The sequence below is a fragment of the Lissotriton helveticus genome, chromosome 1_2 (genome assembly GCF_964261635.1).
Source record: "Lissotriton helveticus chromosome 1_2, aLisHel1.1, whole genome shotgun sequence".
NCBI lineage: Eukaryota > Metazoa > Chordata > Amphibia > Caudata > Salamandridae > Lissotriton > Lissotriton helveticus.
Window position 1 is genome coordinate 12,445,178 of NC_136058.1, and position 20,096 is coordinate 12,465,273.

The 20,096-nt window shown below is 44.6% G+C and overlaps 1 protein-coding gene across 4 annotated transcripts in view; it reads right to left on the bottom strand.

The window, feature by feature from the left end:
• The window catches only part of NTNG1 (netrin G1), a 909,002-nt gene that overhangs the window by 356,162 nt on the left and 532,744 nt on the right, over positions 1-20,096 (bottom strand). For all 4 annotated transcript variants that reach the window (XM_078673406.1, XM_078673404.1, XM_078673405.1 and 1 more), the window contains exon 4: positions 19,304-19,476. In XM_078673406.1, coding sequence (XP_078529532.1) covers positions 19,304-19,476 — 173 coding nt within the window. The remainder of the gene's footprint in view (positions 1-19,303; positions 19,477-20,096) is intronic.

Genomic DNA, 20,096 nt, shown 5'->3' on the forward strand with positions numbered 1-20,096 from the left:
CCAACGCAAGACATTGCCTCTTGTGGCTCATGGTCCCTATGCATAGTGACATATGGTGCTAAATAACATATTACACTCTGCATATCTGCATACACACTATATATAACATTTATCAAGTTATCATTAGGAGTGGGTGAAATTTAAATTCAGGCAGCATAATTTCTGAAATTCTTGGAATTTTGTGTTATGCTTGTGATGTTAAATTCCTGAAATTATGCCTTTAAGACACGTCACGCAATTAAGCCACTCTTTGCAGCTAAATTATAGAGCAAGAGTGAGAGAGCAACCAGAACAACAAGAACACAAGCGGCTGTTTTTAGTGGCAATTGTGTTTTTTGCAATTTTTACACTAACATGTACTGCCAAATCATGAGTTAGCATTTTGGTAAATTTTGAGCAATTAGGTAAAAGCAAATTGCACTAAATTTGCCCACCCCTAATTATCATGTGTTAGGATTTCTGGTTACTTTCAGCTCTCCGTTGACCGATAAAACAGGTTCACATTTGCCTTACCCTGCCAATGACGTTTCCTCATAGATTTTTAGGCCTCTGGCATTGTTACGCAAATAGTGTTCCACAAGGGAAAGGATTTATGATGGATGGTGCACTGATAGGGCTAGGCGTTACAAATCACTTTGCATTTTATTAGATTAGCTTCATATTACCATCATTTGGCCGCTCTTTTACCTGTCAGTTGTCTGGATTAAGCTATGTAATAGAAATTTAATTGAGCATCATAATAAAAGCACACATTAGGTCGCTCATATTGATCATCCGCATCATTGATTTTTCAGCTCTCAATTGAATTCTCAAGCGGAATTAAGGTGCCATAATCACCACTGAATGTGATTGGACTCTGTATAAACAATGGAATGATTGCCTTTTCTACTAAGGGTGTTTTAACACTGATATTCACCACGCTGTCATGACTCTTTACCAGGTAAGGCTACACAAAAAACAAAACTTGATTTTACAAAAAACATTAAAACGTGTTGGATCCCATGCAATTAAATCTACCCCCACCATGCAATTAAATCTCCCCCACCAACTATACCGATAGGAGTACTGTTTGTACTCTTCCTGAAGTCATGGATCCAATCCCTAGGACATTATCTTGTTGAAATGTGGAGTATCTTAACTTCTCATCTTAACCTACTTGGCCTACTCATAATAAAGCCTGCTTTAGTCTTCTTAAAGACCAGTGGCTGCCCCTAAGAACCTATCCCCAAAGAATGACAGAGAAAATTAACAAGATATTTTATTTATTAACCGCAGTCGCCTAGACAATGCGCACAACAGCAAAGAGCTCTTCAACATCGTGAAGGAACTCTCCAAATCCAGCTCCAACACCAACGACGTCCCACCCTCGCAAGACTTGTGCGACTCGCTGGCCACCTTCTTCCACTGCAAGATCGCAGACATCCACGACAGTTTCAACGCCACAACCGCCCCGACAACCACTGAGACCTCCACCTCCATGACCACCATCTGCACCAACCGCCTGCTCTCCTGGACCAACATCAACAACGACGACACCATCAAGATCATGAACACCATCCACACTGGATCTTGGTCAGACCCATGCCCACACCACATCTTCAACAAAGCCAGCACATCCATCGCACCCCATCTCGGGAAAGTCATCAACACCTCCTTCAAGACTGCAACCTTCCCGGAGAGCTGGAAGCTCGCCGAGATCAATGCCTTACTCAAGAAACCCAAGGCGGACCCCAAGGACCTCAAGAACTTCCGGCCCATCTCCCTGCTCCCGTTCCTGGCAAAGGTCATGGAGAAGACCGTCAATGAACAACTGACCCGCTACCTCGAGGAGAACAACATCCTGGACCCTTCCCAGTCTGGGTTCCGCAGCAACCAGAGCACCGAGACTGCCCTCATCGCCGCCACCGATGACACCAAGTCGCTGCTGGACAACGGAGAAATGGCGGCCCTCATCCTCATGGACCTGTCAGCCGCCTTCGACACGGTCTGCCACTACACACTACGAACACGCCTCCACAACGTCAGGATCCAAGAGAAGGCCCTGGACTGGACCACCTCCTTCCTCTTCAGCAGAACACAGAGCGTCCGCCTTCCACCCTTCCGCTCCATAGCCACCAAGATCATCTGCGGCGTGCCCCAGGGCTCATCCCTCCGCCCAACTCTGTTTAACATCTACATGGCACCGCTCGCCCACGTTGCCCGTCGGCACGACCTCAACAACATCTCCTAAGCCGATGACACCCAGCTGATCCTCTCCCTCACCAAGGACCCCCAACCCGCTAAAACCAACATTCACGAAGGAATGAAGGCCATCGTTGAATGGATGAGGAACAGACGACTGAAGCTGAACTCGGACAAGACGGAGGTCCTCATCCTCGGATCCATCCCTTCAGCCTGGGACGACTCCTCAGGGCCGACCGCAATGGGAACCGCTCCAACACCCACCAAGCACGCATGCAATCTAAGGGTCATCCTCGACTCCACCCTCTCCATGACTAAACAGGTCAACGCCGTCTCCTCCTCCAACTTCAACACCCTCCGCATGCTCCGAAGGATCTACAAGTGGATCCCCACTGAAATGAGAAAAATGGTCAACATAGGCCCTCGTCAGCAGTAGGTTGGGCTACGGAAACGCCCTCTACGCAGGAGCCTCGGCCAAACTCCTGAGACGGCTCCAACACATCCAGAACGCCTCTGCACACCTGTTCCTCTACATCCCTCGCCACAGCCACATCAAACCCCACCTGAGAGACCTGCACTGGCTCCCGGTTAACAAGAGGATAACCTTCAAGCTCCTCGCCCATGCACACAAGGGTAAACATCACTTACAACGAAACTTTTACAACGCACTACCATTACAACGCGGTCATTACAACGCAAACTATTACAATGCATTGCGCTGGGGGGCGCTCTAGGATAGGGAATAAGTTTAATTTACTATCCAACACCTTCCCTAGTGTCCACGGGGACTGGAGTTGGAATAGTAAATTAAACTATTCACTATCCAGCACCCAAAAGCGCTATGCGTTGTAATGGTATGCGATGTAAAAACCGCGTTGTAAAGGCAGGCGTTGTAATAGCCTGCGTTGAAACGTCATACATCCGCACACAAGGCACTCCACAACACGGGACCAACGTACCTCAACAGACGACACCCCCACCCACCAGCTGCGCTCCGCCGACCTCGCCACAGTCCCCCGCTTCCGAAGAGCGACCTCCGGCGGCAGATCGTTCTCCAACCTCGCCGCCAAGACCTGGAACATCCTCCCCATCCACCTACGGCAGACTCAAGACCTGCTGACCTTCAGAAAACTCCTCAAGCCCTGGCTTTCGAGCAGTAGCAGCATTCCCCACCCCAGCGCCTTGAGACCCTCACGGGTGAGTAGTGCGCTTTACAAATGATATGATTGATTGAGTGATTGATTGATTTATTTCAATTAGAGACTAGAGGTTTGTGCAACTGTGATAAAAGAAAATTGAGCACATTTCAGACAATGCGTTAGAACTGCTCCTGCATGAGTGAAGAGAGGTAAATCATTTCTTTTAAAAAACAATATAATTTTTGACACAGAGCCAAAACTTTAAGCTCACAAGTAATATTGTTCTAGATTTGCTTAATCTCACCCCTTAATCCCAGTCCATTTAAAGAGATCGAATAAGACACACATCTTTCTAGTCCATAGTTGGCCGCAATAAAAAACGCATTTTCAATCCCCATAAAACATTCCAGAGTATTCTTATCATAATAGCTAGGGACAGTCCAAATCTGTGTTGCAGGTTCTTTCGCAGAAAATGCAGATTTTTTAGCTCTGCAGAGATTCCATCGTTCCCCAACAGATTAACACAGGTAATCAATATCACAGACACTGCACAAAGTCCCCAGGAATGGACCAGCCATAGAGAGAATACCATGCAGCCTGACTGCAAAACAACCTCATAATCAATAAGTCAGGGAGTCAAACACTAAACCACCAGGATAGGAATAGGAATATGAACAAGACAAGGAACGCCCTGACAAAACACCTTGATTAAAGAACCTAAAAATTATGGTGACAGTGGGACTCCAAGCCCACCAAGAAGCTTTGACCTCCACTAGCAGAGCATTAATCACAATGTTGTGCCGGAGGTCCAAGACAAGCAAACATGCAGAAAATATAGGCACACATAATGCAGATTACAAACGGAATCTCAAGAAAAAAGGTATCCTATAGCTAGCCCCCATCTAGAAGAACCAAGTGGAACTTCCAATATCCAAACAAACTTCAAGGAAGGACAGGATTAGAAGGCAATCAGAGAGGATGCAGGACAAGACAACATGCCAGCCAACCACCGCACTGCCAAAGCAAACACGGAGGCCATACCCTGGGGTATCTCAAGTGACTCCAAGTATGTACTACAGCTCAGTTCAAGATGGGGGATATGAGAGAGCAGCCTGCAGAGAGCCTGTCTCCTGAGAGAGCTGAAGAGCACAGCATATATCTGTGCCCTGAGACAATCAGAAAACCTACAGACTTTCAGGACTAGTCTCCAATTGCAACCTGTGCACACCACTCCAACACCTGCCACGGTAGTACACTGGAGAAGAGAGCAACATAACTTGTCCTTCTCATCAGAGAACAATAACCTGGGATCAGGAACAGAGCAGTTGCAAACACTGAGCCACAGAACACCAGTCCCAAAGCCAACATGGGGCAAGCAGTGGACCCTGACAGCTGTCGTGACCCGACAGTGTGGGCGACTGACAGTAGGGCGTTAGGACCCTGTGGGTCCTCAGGGAGAGTGACCAGGTCACCGGACACCAGATCCGGTGAGGGGACAGGAAAAGGATGGACAATGACCAGGACAGGGACGAGGACGGACGTACTGATGAGCAGCTGCACGAGATGCCAATTAAGAGAATACCCGACTAACCTGCGTACTGTGTTTGGTGTACCTCCCGGCAAACAACATAAACACGACAACTGGCGACGAGGGTCAAGAGACGGATCGACGCATGTCCACTGAGGCGCCATCAGAAAAAACCAGGTGCCCACCCTGGATGCGCTAGTAGCGGAAATCAGCTGGAAAAAGAAGCAGCAACAAGGGAGCACACCCCAACAGCCTCCGAGAGCAGATCCAACCGACTGCGGTAAGCGCTGGGAACAAGAGCGCGATCTGAAATTAGTGGCGCGAGCTTTCGCGAGAGTCTCGGCGGCCATTACAGAGTCAGGCGGCTGGGCCAATCAGAAGAGAGAACTGGAGTGGCGGCCATTTTGGGGACAGACAGGCGAGATTTCGATCACGAAATCTCGCGAGAACGACGGCGGCCATTTTAAATGGGAAATTAACGAAACAGGCCATAAGAAACAATAGAGGCAACCATTTCAAGGCCAGGCAAAGAGGAAATTAATTGAAATTACACTAGAAAAGAGACAATTAAAGAAAACGAAGAGAAATAAAGGCAGACAGAGGTAGAAAGAAGAGGAAAGGGACAGAAAGATCCCCACAAGAAGATAATAAAGAGAAAAACAAAGGAACAAGGTGGAAAGTAAAGGAAAGGGACAAAAAGATCCCCACAATAAGAGAATAAAGAGAACAAAAAAGAACAAAATAAAATAAAAAGAAAAAACAGAAAATAAAGCACAAATAAGGCACAAACAAAACAGGTAGAAAGAAAAGTAAAGGGACAACAAAAAAATTCCCACAATAAGAGAATAAAGAGAACAAGAAAAGAACAAAAGGAAATAAAAGGAAAAACAGAGAAGAAAGCACAAATAAGGCACAAACAAAATAAAAGAACATGGCTGAGACCAGACAAAGCGCACAGTACCGCAGACCACTGCCATTTAGCATCTCGGAGCCACAGGTGGGAATCAGATGGGAGAAGTGGATCGCTAAATTTGAAAGGTACATGGAAGCAACTGACATGGTAGAAGCTAAACAACTGGGACTGTTCCTAAACCTGGTAGGAGATGAGGTAGATGACCGTTTAGTAACGCTACAAACAAGTGAAACAAAAACATACAAAGGGTTGATCAAGTGCCTGACGGACAAATTTGACCCCCAGAGAAACATTAACTTCGAAAGGTACAGCTTTAACATAGCGTTTCAACAGCCTGACGAATCACTGGATGATTTCGCAACCAGGCTAAGAAAACTAGTGACCCACTGTGAGTTTGAGAAATACGACAATGAGCAGGCCATCCGCCTAAGAATAATGGAAGGATGTCAGGACACTGATTTTCGCACAAGAATACTAAAGGAGCCGACCACACTAGAAAAGATCTTGGAACTGGCAAGAGCAGAAGCAAGAGCGATGACACATGCAAGACAGATGGAACGACGAGTTGAACAAGCTCACAGAATAACAGACAATGGTCGATCAGGACACTGGAAGAAGGGGTCAAATGAACAAATGGCAAAGAAACAACAAGGGTCACAGTGCTACAGATGCGGGTTGGAATTTCCACACCGAGGAGCATGCCCAGCGTTTGGTCAGATATGCCGGAAATGCAATAGAAGCAATCATTTTGCCACCATATGCCAAGGCACGCAATTTAAAAGTGAAAGAGGTAGACCAGGGAGACCACAAATGACGACAGACAGGCACGTGCGACACATGGAAACGACAACAAGGAGCTCTTCGCTGGAGTCAGGAGGAGAAGAAGAAACAGAAGAAAAAGTAGAGCGTCTATACCTCATGTCCACAACTAAAACAAAAAATGAAGAAAGCATAAGGCTGGTAGACAAGAGGACAATACAAAAAACAGAATCAGTGACCATAGATGTAGGGCCCCACCAAGCGGAATTCGTACTAGACAGTGGAGCGACGTGCAACATAATGTGCGTCAAGGAATGTGAAAAGATGAAGAGGAAACCGCATCTACAACAATCGAGAGTAGAGGTATTCACCTGGGGTGCGAAAAGACCAGCAACGAACTTGGGAAAATTTACAGACACTCTGACGTACAAGAATAAGACAATAACGGAGGAGATTCACGTACTAAGAGGAGACATCCCAGCGCCATGTTTATTTGTGTGGACAACAGAATGCAGCAAGGTTTTTGAAGACATAAGGGCGGCAGTAACAGCAGTGGATCACCTGCCGTATTTCGACCAGAACGTATGCACCGAACTGAACGTGGATGCCAGCACAGTGGGACTGGGTGCGATACTGGCACAACACAACCAAGGCAAGGAAACGCCACGATGTGTCGTGGCACAAGGGAGCAAAAGCCTGTCAGACGTTGAGAGAGCCTACTCTCAGCCAGAAAAAGAGAGCTTGGCAGTGGTGTGGGCATGTGAGCACTACCGCATGTTCATCGACGGGCAGCAATTCACGATAGTAACAGATCACCAGGCCTTAGTAGCAATATATGGCAATCCGAGCGCCAAGATATCACCACTCTCAGGAGAAGAATTTAGCAGGTTCATGGACTACCTTGGGATCAAGCATCTGAAGATAACGCCCCTGTGGCCACAGGTCAATGGAAGGGTAGAACGATTTATGGGGACAATCAAGAAAGCAATACAAAGAGCAAAGCTGACTGTAATATCGACTGGGCAGGCACACTGCCAGGTGTTAAAGGATTACAGGAATACCCCTCACAGCTCCACAGGTCGATGCCCAGCCGAACTGGTGCTAGGGCGGTCGAGCAAGACAAGACTACCACAGATGGAGGCGAAGATGAGTGCGGATCGGAGCGACATTTCAAAAAGAGATCAGGAAGCAAAGATGAAAATGAAAGCCTATGCAGATCAACGGAGACATGCGTCCGAATCGAAACTGAATGAAGGAGACCTGGTGGTGGTGAGACAGAAACAATATCGAAAATCGGACAACCCGTTCTCCAAAGATCCACTGGCGGTGACGAAAGTGAAAGGATCGATGATAACGGCAGCCTCCGACCAACAACGAATCACAAGAAACAGCTTGCACTTCAAGGAGCTGAAGGCGGAGGAAGAAGAAACTGCAGCAGCAACTGCAGCAGCATGGAAGGAGGAAGATAGAGGACAAGGAAGCGATGGAGACACAAGATCACGAAGAACATGCAGTAAACCACTGAGACTCATTGAAGAGATGTAGAGCGACCAGTTCTCTCTCTCTCTCTCTCTCTCTCTCTCTCTCTCTTTCTCTCTCTCTCTCTCACTCTTTCGTTCTTTCCCCTCCATCAATATAACTGTGAATAAGGACTGTCAATGGTGGGCGACAGTGATTAAGGTAAATGTGTCATGAACATTTGTTTGCAACAAGGGGGGAGATGTCGTGACCCGACAGTGTGGGCGACTGACAGTAGGGCGTTAGGACCCTGTGGGTCCTCAGGGAGAGTGACCAGGTCACCGGACACCAAATCCAGTGAGGGGAGAGGAACAGGATGGACAATGACCAGGACAGGGACGAGGACGGACGTACTGACGAGCAGCTGCACGAGATGCCAATAAAGAGAATACCCGACTAACCTGCGTACTGTGTTTGGTGTACCTCCCGGCAAACAACATAAACACGACAACACCCCTGCTGGGATTGGCAAAACACAGAGAGGAGGGGAAAGCAAGGAAATAGGAGCAAGCCCATATCCACATGAAGGCACGCTCTGCCTCTCAGTAGCAGTCCAAAATCACAGTCTTTTGCACATGTGGGGTGCACTGAGACAACCAAAATCCAACCTGAAGGTTCGCAACCAACAAAAGACCTGGAGAAAATAAAAACAACAAACAGAGAGCCCTATAATGAGCGCCCAACAGGATTAAGAGACAAACACAAAAACAGAAGTTACAGTTGGACGGTCTCTGGTCTGCAGTGTAGGGGGAGCCTCTGATTTTGAGAACCGGAGACCGTTTAATTTCTTTTAGGTGGGCAGCAGGGTGCCTGTCCAAAAGGGGCACACACCTCATGTTAGTAAGAATTGCGAGGGGAAAGACAGAATCAAAGTGAAATGTTTAACATGCCTCTAGTTTGTCTTCCACCATTCCTCAGCTGGTGATATCCTCAGACAAACCCATAAAAAAGCAAGTAATTGCTCATCCTGCTTATCAGCCATATTACATTTATATATATATATATATATTTATAAATTAAATGTAGGAGAAACAAAGGCTCTTCAGTAGGCAGAGAGTTGTGAGGGATGTCTCCGGAAGTATGGTGAGTGAGCTCCAGACACCTCAGGTGCCCTGACAGAAAGAGCACCTAAGTTGTTGTTTCTTTGCTTGTACTCTAGTTACATTACGTTTGAATATTTTGTTTCTAAGACGACACGCTATGTTCCTACTCATAAAAGCTACTCTGATTTTCACCATTTGTTTTTTCAGGAACTTGAGACCGGATAGTAAGTAAAACCAGACAAGGACTAACGCACAGCTCTTTATGAAGAGGGATGCATGGCTGTTTAATCTACTTAAATGTGGTCTGCGAGACCGGATATTTCTCTGTATTGCTCCATTAAGAGAGATGTTAGTTTCAAGCTTATGTGCTGCTGGCTTCTATATAAGCCGGCATACATAGAAGTCATTTAGAGGTTGCCACGGATCGCTGTTGCGACTCCTGGCGTGCCCCTTCTTACCCCAGGCGCTGCCTTTGTGAGCCCTGGCCTCGAAGGTGATAAAATCAGTGCCAAGAACAGAGGGACAGCTCTGCATTCCTTAGTTGTATCTCATTTTATTTACACTAATAGTGATAAATACTAAATTATTCACTATTAGTATAATAAAAAATGGAGCACACTTGCTGGAACAGGACTTTTGGGGGCAGCTGTGGTAAGTGAAAAAAGTTTTAATGCATTTTGTGTATGTGTGCTATAGAGTGAAAGTTTGTTTACGTGTGCGACAGCATGTGTACGTATGTTTAAGCATGTGTGTGAGTGAAAGTGAGTGAGAGTCAGTGACAACTAGTGAGTGAGATTGGGTGAGATCAAGTCCCAGATTTACTATTCTTTGGCACAATGCAACGCTGCACCAAAGATGCTGCGCTGCCTTGGGTCATTGGAAGAGAGAAACAATGCCCCATATCTATTTGGATGTGGTGCAGAGTTTCTCTCCCTGTGCGCTGGTGCACCTTTGGCAGCCACTCAATGCACACATTTTTGCACCAGAGTGCAAAGATGTGTGTGTTCTCTGAAGCATAGGTTTTGTACTGGAAGGTGTACCTTCCAGTACAAAAAGTATGCTTTAAGGCTTTTTTTTTACCGCTTTGTATGGGTAGTGTACAAAACAGAACACATGCCAAGTTGGGCAAAAAGAGGAGAAATTAGAACATTTCTCCTTGTTATGTCAGCCAAGAGGATTCGTAGGATTTTGGTGCAAATTCCTCTCTACCAATGTTTGTAGCTATGGATTTGCATCAAAATTCATGGGTGGATGCAAATAACTCCCATGTACAACCCATGAAATGTCCACTTGGTCCAAAGAAACCAAAGCAGTGTCTTGTGCAATTTTGCATATTTTGGGATAATACCCAACGCAAATCAGAAGTTGAGTTGGATAGTAACTCCTACCCTAACACTTTGCACTGAGTTTGCATCACAAAAGTGACGCAAACATGGTGCAACGGTTTAGTAAACCTGGACATGCGTGTCAGTAAGTATTAGTGAGTATGAGTGAGATTCAGAGTGAATGCAAGTGAGGGAGTGAGAATGAATAAGAATGAGTGTCGGGGGTGTAAGAGAGTGTGAGTGTGAGGTTAGGTTCATGTGACATGCCTTCTTGAAAATACAGGGCCATATGATGTCACTTCCTGTGATGTCATTAAGGTAAAAGGGTATGTGTTGCCGCTTCCGCTACACCTGGCATTTTGGTGCATAGACGCCCAGCCCTGTATACCGAGATATCTGTCCCAGTCTTTTCTATATCGAAGTCCTGGGCTAGTTTTCCCCACATTGCTTGGTGTTGCTTTTCTAAGATAATAAGCACAGAAAAACGCGAAGATGATTTTCTGAACATCAAACCTCTTCTGCAAGTAAAGATTGTGATTTGTTTTATATCTTTGCAAAACGGTTGAATGGAAATCGTCATTTTGCAATGGCATGGAAGCTACGCAGCAAACAAACTATTAATTTCTGATACATTGCAAGCCTCCATCGAGCATAATAGTAACCGTGAAATATACCTAGGTTCTTAAGTCACGTCTGAAAATAGACTGCATTCAGAGGTGTGCTGTCTGTCTCAGAGTGCCCTGCCCTGACACTTGTCAGACTAACGCACTGGCAGAGTTGTGATGCCCTGTGGCAGTCTGACCTGTCAGCCAATTGGTTCTTCAACGAGTAAAGCCCGAATGGCGAATCATAACTTCAACCTCAAAATGCAGTATTCGGCTGATTAAAAACCCCTGTGACCTTCTGGGAAGCTGCTAGACACCGTCCATGGAAGGAAAATGCGATTTTGAAAGTAGAAAAGGGCTCTCGTGTGTGGTTTCTAAATAACATACGGCCAGAATTTCGCATTAGGTTACCTCCTTAATTGTATGCCTCTTACAGATTAATAAATTACCTGCTTTAATACATTTGTTATGGGTTGCTGTGAAGCCCCCCTATAATCAATAGGCCATTTGTTACAGGTTGCAGTGTGAAATCCCTACAAATTGTACAATGTTACAGGTTTCGGCCAGTGGCTGTGCTGTGGGCTCAAAGTTGCAGTGGGTCTCCCTACCTTTTACAACACATCTGTTGTAGGATTCAGTATGAACTCCGTACCAATTGCACAATGTTATAGGTGTGCAGAGAGTTCGCCCTACCACCTTCGATAAGTTCGCTACTGGTTGTACTGTGGGCTCCCTCCTACAGTGTTAAAGGGTGCAATGTGGTTTGCCTACCACCTTTAACACATTTGTTGTAGGTTGCAGTATGAACTCCCTGCCAATTGTACAATGTTCAACGCTGCATCATTGAAAGGAGTCATAGAAGTAAAGAGTGATCAGCACTAGCCATTTACACTGTGTGAGGAGCTGTAGGTGCAAACACGAGTGGCTGGCGTAGCTGCTGGTGTGGCCTGCTCTCCTTGGCTCCCTTTCCTACGTCCACTCCTGTACTTGTTCCGAGAGCTATTTACCTTTATCTGACCCTTTTGGTTCCTAAAAACTCAACATCCAGTCAGGTGGGCAATGGCCATTGGGCTCAAAGGGCTTCAGCCCCCCCATCGTGTGTGGCAGCCCGGCTGAGACAGCTTCCTGGGCACACACACAGCCGCCCTGAGTTCTTCACAGGTCTTTAAACGACTATTTGCTTGTTAATGAGGCTTTGTTGTTTTTTCACCCCTTCTTAGAGCCTCCGCATCTCCACTCTGCCTATTGCTGGAAGAATTAGCCCCCCCCTGAAAAATGTTCTTAGCACCCCCAAAATTTGCCTCTAGTTGCGCCTCTGCATCCAGTTAAAACATTCCAAAACCTAGTCAACACCCTGTCGCAGTATTCCATCTCAATGGCAGCTTCAGGTTGCAAAGGCTCCTAGGGTCAGTGCAAGTGCAGGAAGCTGTCACAGTGTCAATGCCAAAACATATGCAACTGATGACAAAGTACAGAATCATCAGTCGGACCAGAAATTCAAAGGGGAGGAGAGACATACCTGGAAACTAATGCCAGACATGGTGGACTTACAGTGTCTTCAGGCCTTCTGGAAGATGAGACACAAACGCGCTCCAACATTACCCTAAAATATTAGCAAACATAGAACAGCGGACTTTGCCAACAGGTTCACTGACTTCACAATGAATATTTATCAGCTTGCTCCATTATCAGAGGCACGAAAATTCACAACTAAAACTGCTGCAACACCTATGGACGTGCAAAGCTTTGGCACCAATTACAAACCCAACAATCATGCAAATTAATCATTTTTGCATTGTAATGTATTGAAAAATGGTGAGATTTCTCTTTATCACGTCTCTTTACGGATAATGCTGGTATTCTGAATTCTATTGGGAAGGAGAACTTTCCATTTTTAATCTGCGACATACTACCTGTATAGTTTTTTTTTGTTTGTTAACAATTTCCATTTGATGAAAGGTGTGGGGGTGGTTTCACTTCTTCTTGTTAATCTTGCTAAATTGCACGACAAAATTGATAGGCCAAGCCATAACAAAATCAGAAATGCAAACTAGTGGGTCAGTTTGTACATATAGGAAATGCTCCAGTGTGGCAACATTTATCATTAAAATATCATGATGTTACTAGAATATGTGACACTAACACTGCACGCCTCCCTTTAATGTCTGGAGATATCTCTGATGCCACCTGTAGCCTTGTGGCGCTGGGAGAGACCTTTGATAAAGACTAGAGAGAAAAATGTTAGGTAATTATATCCCCAAATCTCTAATAATCCTTAAAAGATGGCATAATTGGGTAACTCCAATGTTAATATTGGACCTAGCAATTTCTATTCCACATCAGGCCCCGTGAGGCTGGCTAACCATTTCACTCTTGTCTGTATAAGATTAACATGCATGATATATTCGACTATTTACCCATGGCAGATGAACCAAAAGCTAATAAATCTAGAGAGAAGAAGGAACCCCACGGTAGTAGGTTGCTTTTTGGGACCTGAAGGAGTGTGACAACTTATCACAGATATCTTTAGAGGTATTGGCTTCTTCTGCTATCATTAAGATCTTAACTCCTTGAGCTCGTCATGAGCCACGGTGCTCATGTGCTCATGACGAGCTGAGCTCGCCATGACCGTTAGAATGCTCGCATGCTGGGCTAATTCCCCTGCTGTGCGAGCGTTCTATGAAAACGGGTGTGGTCATGACGAGCTCAGCTCGTCATGAGCACACGAGCACTGTGCTGCATGACGAGCTTCGTCATGAGCATGGGGCGCTGTGCGCACCCCCTCTCCCCCCAGCACAATGGGGGAGTGTGCCCAGCAGGGAAGGTGTTAAATAAGAGTGTTAGTTATGCATGTGTTTTTAAGAAATGCATTAGAGCATAGGTCTGAAATGTGATGAAGTGTCCCATATAAGCTGCACGTCAGAGGTGGTACGCCTATAAATGCTATTAGTTTGGGCAATAATTATATTGGAGGCAACTACACAGCACCTATCATTGATATCATACTGTTTTCATTTTTAAACATATTCTACGTTAGTGCAGATATTAGGAATTAACAAGTCACCTAGGACGCAAAACTTGGTGAGATCCGTGGAAACGTATTTGAACACTAATCTGTAAAATGTGGTTTATGCATTATATTTTACCCTGCCTGTCACTGAGACAGAGCTGAACTGCCACTGGTTTTCTTACCTTTGTTCGAGTGAAGCAGATGACACTTTGTTCTAAAAAACATTTGTAAGAATGCTTTAGTTGCAAACATTGCTTTTTCAATAGGGCTGCATTGAGATGTCTCTGTGGAGCTCATTTGTAAAATGCCATGTCTTGAGGACTAATTATGGAATCGCACGGCTCCCTTGCTGGCCTTTTTCTGTTCTCTGCTTTGCTTCTCTTTATCAGTCTCCTGTGTAACACCCCTTCTGCAGTTTATTTTAATTATTTTAAATTGCTTTTTAGGTCTCGACTACAGCACATGCACTGTCTCGAAGAGACATGTTGTATTCTGTCTGTGGGCTTCAACCCGCCCAGAGGCTTCCTATTTGCTCGCGCCATCATCACTCTCAAATCCTCTGTCCCTATTTGTTCATGGTATGAAAGCGCCATGCCTCTACCTTTCCCCAGAGTATGGGTCAAGTACTTTTGTCCATCAATTGCTCCTGTTTTGGGAGCTACTTTCTTCCTCGTCTTGGAGCATTCCATATGAATGCTCAAGTTTTCACTCGCTCCATCCTCCATCTCCTGTTTTTTTTAATGCAGTTTTGTATACAGCGAACACCACCCAAAGGTATTATTGGAGTGGTTTCAGTTACTTTACACAAGGACACATTCATTAATGGAGCAATTTCAGTTATTTCACTTAAGGACACATTCATGTTTGTAGGCATAGGGTGATCAAGTGATTTATCCCTAATCACAGGATGTTGAGCCGACGTCAAGACTTGTACCCGATGTCCCAGCTCCTTAGTTATTATAAACTAATGGGGTAACCCAATTCTGTCCACGGACCTGAGTATCATGTATTATACAAAAACAATGGTCCCAGACCTATTTATCACGCAATTAAGACCAGAGAGTTTAATGATTCTTAATACTATTTTAGGCATTATAGAATCAGCACAAGGTACTAAATACACACAAAATTCTCAAATTAGCAGCTTCTGAAGAAAGAAAAGGAACACTGGCACCCAATGGTTCTTCAAGACAAAAATATCTGATTTATTCACAGAAACATATTCAAAAAGGTAAGCAACATTACCATGTTATATAATAGTTGTAGAAAGGTTGCTTCAAAGGAGGAGGGTGAAGGAGTATTGCTCATCTGTGATATAGATAAAAAGGGGTAAAAGAGGGAGGTTTCACAGAGTAGAGATAGTTCAAAAATAGAAATTACAATGATTCTGATTGGAACTGGTTCTAAGTCACATCAATACCAGTTCATTATGGCCTATCCTCAAGTAGTCATTTTTATAGTTGTTTTCGATAATTTAGAAATAATTCAGAGAGGTATCATCTGTTAGATGGGGCAATGGTGACAAGGTACAGGACCTTCAGGGGACAAATGTCGACGTTTTGACCCGGCTTAGTGCGTGGAGGGTAATTACATCCTCAGCGTGCGGGTCTTCCTCAGGACAGGGGAAGGGTGAAAAGCAACTTACTAAGGGTGCATGTAGGTTGATGGTCCTAATCACAGCTCCCGGGGTTGGGTAGTCCGAATCATGGTTACAGTGTAATAATTGTAGTCATAGCCAGCCAATGTTTGTGTAATGCAGAGGGATAACTATATCCAAGGGGAATCAATCACCCCCAAACAGGATCTTAGGAGATTAGTTCCAAGCTGCCTGGGTGAGTCAGTACCTCTTTCTTCAAGATACGGCACAGAAGAAGGCTTACCTTTTTAATATGTTTCTGTGAATAAAACTGATATTTTTGTCTTGAAGAACCATTGGGTGCCAGTGTTCCTTTTCTTTCTTCTGAAGGTGCTAATTTGAGAATTGTTTGTGTATTTAGTACCTCCAGCTCCATAGTTGGCAGCTTTGGCCGTAGCGCCACATCCTCCCCTCCTGTTTTAGCACTCTATATTTCTGACTTTGCAGAGCATATTGTTGGGCAGTTCTGGTAATTCCCTTAGAGGAAAGCTGGTATACCCAGTTACAGGACCACTCTGGATTTGGTGCCTTGTAGGAGTATGGCTTATATGCAAGCCTGCTACTCCTGTAGAAGCACAACTGTGCAAATGTGTTTGGTTTTTGAAGATATAACGTGTTAATTTGTTATAGCCAATAGTGATAACGGAAGTGCTAGGGTCCAAGTGACAGGTACAACTAGTAATTGTTGTACCCTAAGACCACTGTTTGATCATGCTGATGTTGTTTGTGGGGTCTCTAGGGAGTTAGCATCCCAAATTGGTACCTTTGCAAGCACTGGGAGTCTGGCCTACGTTACTTGTCCCCCGGTAGCTGCAACTGCCGTTATTGAGGCATGGCCTGACAGAGTAGGCAACCTATGCTGTCTCCAGTGTGTCCCAAGTAAATAGTGCTGGGTGCAGTTTTTACTCGGTCTGGCTGTATACAACCCCCCGCCACTCCTCCCACTCCATGATGGCTGCCTGAAGAGTCTTAGAGTTTGCGTTGGCATAGCTGGCTGCAGTTCCTTGATCTTGTACACAGTTTTTTCTCTATATATATGCTCTTGCTCTCGGCCCCTTAATATATACAGTGACTGGGGCACCCACCATGGTGTGCGGTCTGTCACGCAGACCTTGTCTAATGACAATAAAATCGCTTCTTGCAGAAGCTTTCGAAGGAATACCCTTCTGTCTGCCCTGAAGTGCGAGGCTACAAACAAACCCCAGTGGCCAGCCTTGAAGGGTGTCAAAATCAAATCTGGATCATGTGCTTGATACACCTACTCCCACCGCCCCTCCATTAGTCACTGTCTGCAAAAACCGTTACAGATGATCCAAAAATTGCAGTTTATGCTTGCTGTGCTTTCACCATCCTCACAGTCTTAACATTGCCTCAGCAGCAACGGCCAGGAGCAAACTCGATATTTGTGATATTTATACTTTTGCATTTCACGTGAACTGTAACAATTTCTCTTGTGACATCAGCATTTTGCAATTATTTAATATACTTATGCTTGGTGCTCATGATGAGATTGCTCCAGAGGATGGGCAGGTAGCAAAATGATTCAGTTTGAAACGTTTACAGTGCTGCCCTTGAAACCCAGAAAATGAGGATAAATCATGGCTCCCCTGCATAAAATGTGTGCTCTTGAGCTACATGTCTAAAAGACATTAAAATTGCCAATGGTTCTCGCATCGCCAAGACCAGTTGGCTTTGCCAATGCTTGTTTTCTTCGGTCCCCTTGCCCTATTGCCCATGTTGTGTTTTACACAACCCATCTTCCAGGTAACCACAAAAACAACTCCAACTGCTACAGAGGCCATCAACCTTAAGTTAAAAGTAAGATGACTGCACCAAAAGAGTTAACGTCACTATGCCATGAATGATGGGATTGATTTATTGATAGTAACAAACGATAAATCCCACAGTGTATAATCGTATGTTACCCCCAAAGAGTATTTTTCAGCTTCATATGACAAACTTTGTGTTACAAAACACAATACCATTAGTATACTATATTTTAGTACTTACAGGAGTTACTCAACGTCTTTGCGATTGTGGGAGAATTTGGAAATCCTAGAGCGTCTACAACACTGAGCTGACTATTAGATATACCACCCTAAGGAAAACAGAACCGAAATGGGTGGAATGCATTCACACAGTCTCATCCACTGGCAGTTGCTTGGTCCCCATTCCAATTCAACGGTTTTTGCCCACTTTGCTACTCCTCCCGGAGAAAAAAAGGGCTGCCTGAACTGCCATGCTTGGACACTTCTCTTTGGAGTGGCATTTTGAGTGAAAAATGATTGAATGGAATACAGCCCTGAGCAATTGCGAGTGGCTAGACTTTTACACGAATTCCACCTATCACATTTGCATTTTCTATTTTTACATATGCCATTAAGGCATTTGTAGTTCCTACCAGCTTACCCAATATGCCCGTTACGTGCCTATGCTGCTGTGTGGCTACCAAGGCAAGAAGGACTGGACTGTGTAGACCTTGAGATGAGACATTTCCTCCACCAAACATCACCTGACTTCTATTAGGCCATCTTCATGCTGTGGTGGTATCACTTAAGTTTGAGGGACCTCTGTGCAAATGGCTAGTGGTCATGTTGTGATCGAAGCTTTCTTTAAAGGTGATTTAGCTCACACTAGGACATGAGTTGGTCCTGGCATTCATTTTTCGGCCAGTGTGAGCTTTTTAGGTGTATGCTTTTTGTGTATTACACGCTCAGAAAGACTGGTTCGAGCTGAAATTGTCTCTCCGGAACGGTGAAACTGGATGGGTGCCATGGATGCATTAACAGGACCAGCAATGTCCAGCGCGTGAAAGCAGAACGACTTTAGTAAATAGATTGAACTGGTCTCTCACATAAGTTTCAGGAAAATTATACATATTATACATTTTACACATGAAAACATTTTGCAATGCTGCCTATCCCTAGAGCTGAGGCAATTAAAAATGTGCCTGCAAATTTATAGGATGGGAGGAGTAGGTGGGAGGGAATACTTTTGCTTTCTTTCACTGTGGGATTTTATAAGAGTAGTTACAGCCTCCTTTTCCGGGGATTTTATAAGAGTAGTTACAGCCTCCTTTTCCGTAAAGTGATGCTTCACCAGACTGACACATTCATGGGTAAGTGCTCGGAACATGTATTCAGAGATTTATCATTAGTGGTACATGGTACATTGAAAGAGTTGAGGTGACAAAGATATGTGTTTATAATGCACTACAATAATCCAAATTCTCTTCGGGCCTGCAACATGATTCAGAAAACAGGGAGTAAAGTAAACGAAAGCTAGCTTGGAAAAACGTCATCCAGAGGTAGACACAGCATGATTAATATGGCTTGAAAATATCTGTTACCCAATCAAGAATAAAACCCCAATTCGGTCTAGCATTTCCTTTTAAACCGTCATTTCTTCTGCATGCGTAATGGGGCACTTTACAAATGATTCTGGCTATCGGTCTGTTTCATCAAATTACCGAACTGAGTTTTATTTCAGATCTGGGTCACCAGTGACTAAAACACAAGCTAAACCTTTGCTTCCACTCTGCTCACAATCAATATATTGACCGGAATTGCAATTACAATGAAATATGAGGCATAGTTACTTAGAAGGCCGTGCACTAACAGTGCCATTATTGGAGAAATCTACTCACAGATATTTGCAGTGCCCTTTGGGATGGTCAGATACGAGCCGGGACTCCAAGGGCGGCCGTGGTAATTCTTCTTACATCTCCCACAGTCTGGGCCCGTGGTGTTGTGCTCGCATTCGCAGGATAATTTATTGTTGTCAAAGACACAGGTATTGGCGTGAAGGTTACACTTGCACCTATGGAAGAGGAGACAGGCATGTCATTTCAAGTCGAGATTGAATTCTCTTCTACCAGGGTCCTATTCTGAGATATTTATTTTCTAGTTTAATTGCAATGCTCTAGAGTTCAAACATGTTTCTCTTTGATGTGCTGCTGCTCATATTCAAACAATTCAATTTTATTTGCATTTCTTTTTAAAGATATATAAATATAATAACATGCACCCGTGATATTTGATATACAGTACAACATTTTATTGTTCAATAATTCAGGAAACACATTTAGCATTTGGTGTTTAAATGCTCACAATGTTTCATCTGATATTAACCTGATAGCACATAGGGATGAAAGGAGAGGTACATAAAAACAAAATACTCGAAACTTACACAACATGGACGGACAGGGTTCAAGCTAGCTTGGCTAATAAGGGGTGCTACCCCGAAACCGGTCCCAGGATGCTTGTATCTGGTCCAGGGAAGACCTGGCTTGGCAGTTCGGACTGGACTGTTCCCATGAGGATCAAGGTCAAGACTGATTTGCAAATTGCTGGGTCTGAACACGGCTGGCGAAGTGAGCTAAAGTACATTGATGGATTCAACCCAGATCTGTGACTTGGGATGAGTGTCTGAAAAGTTTC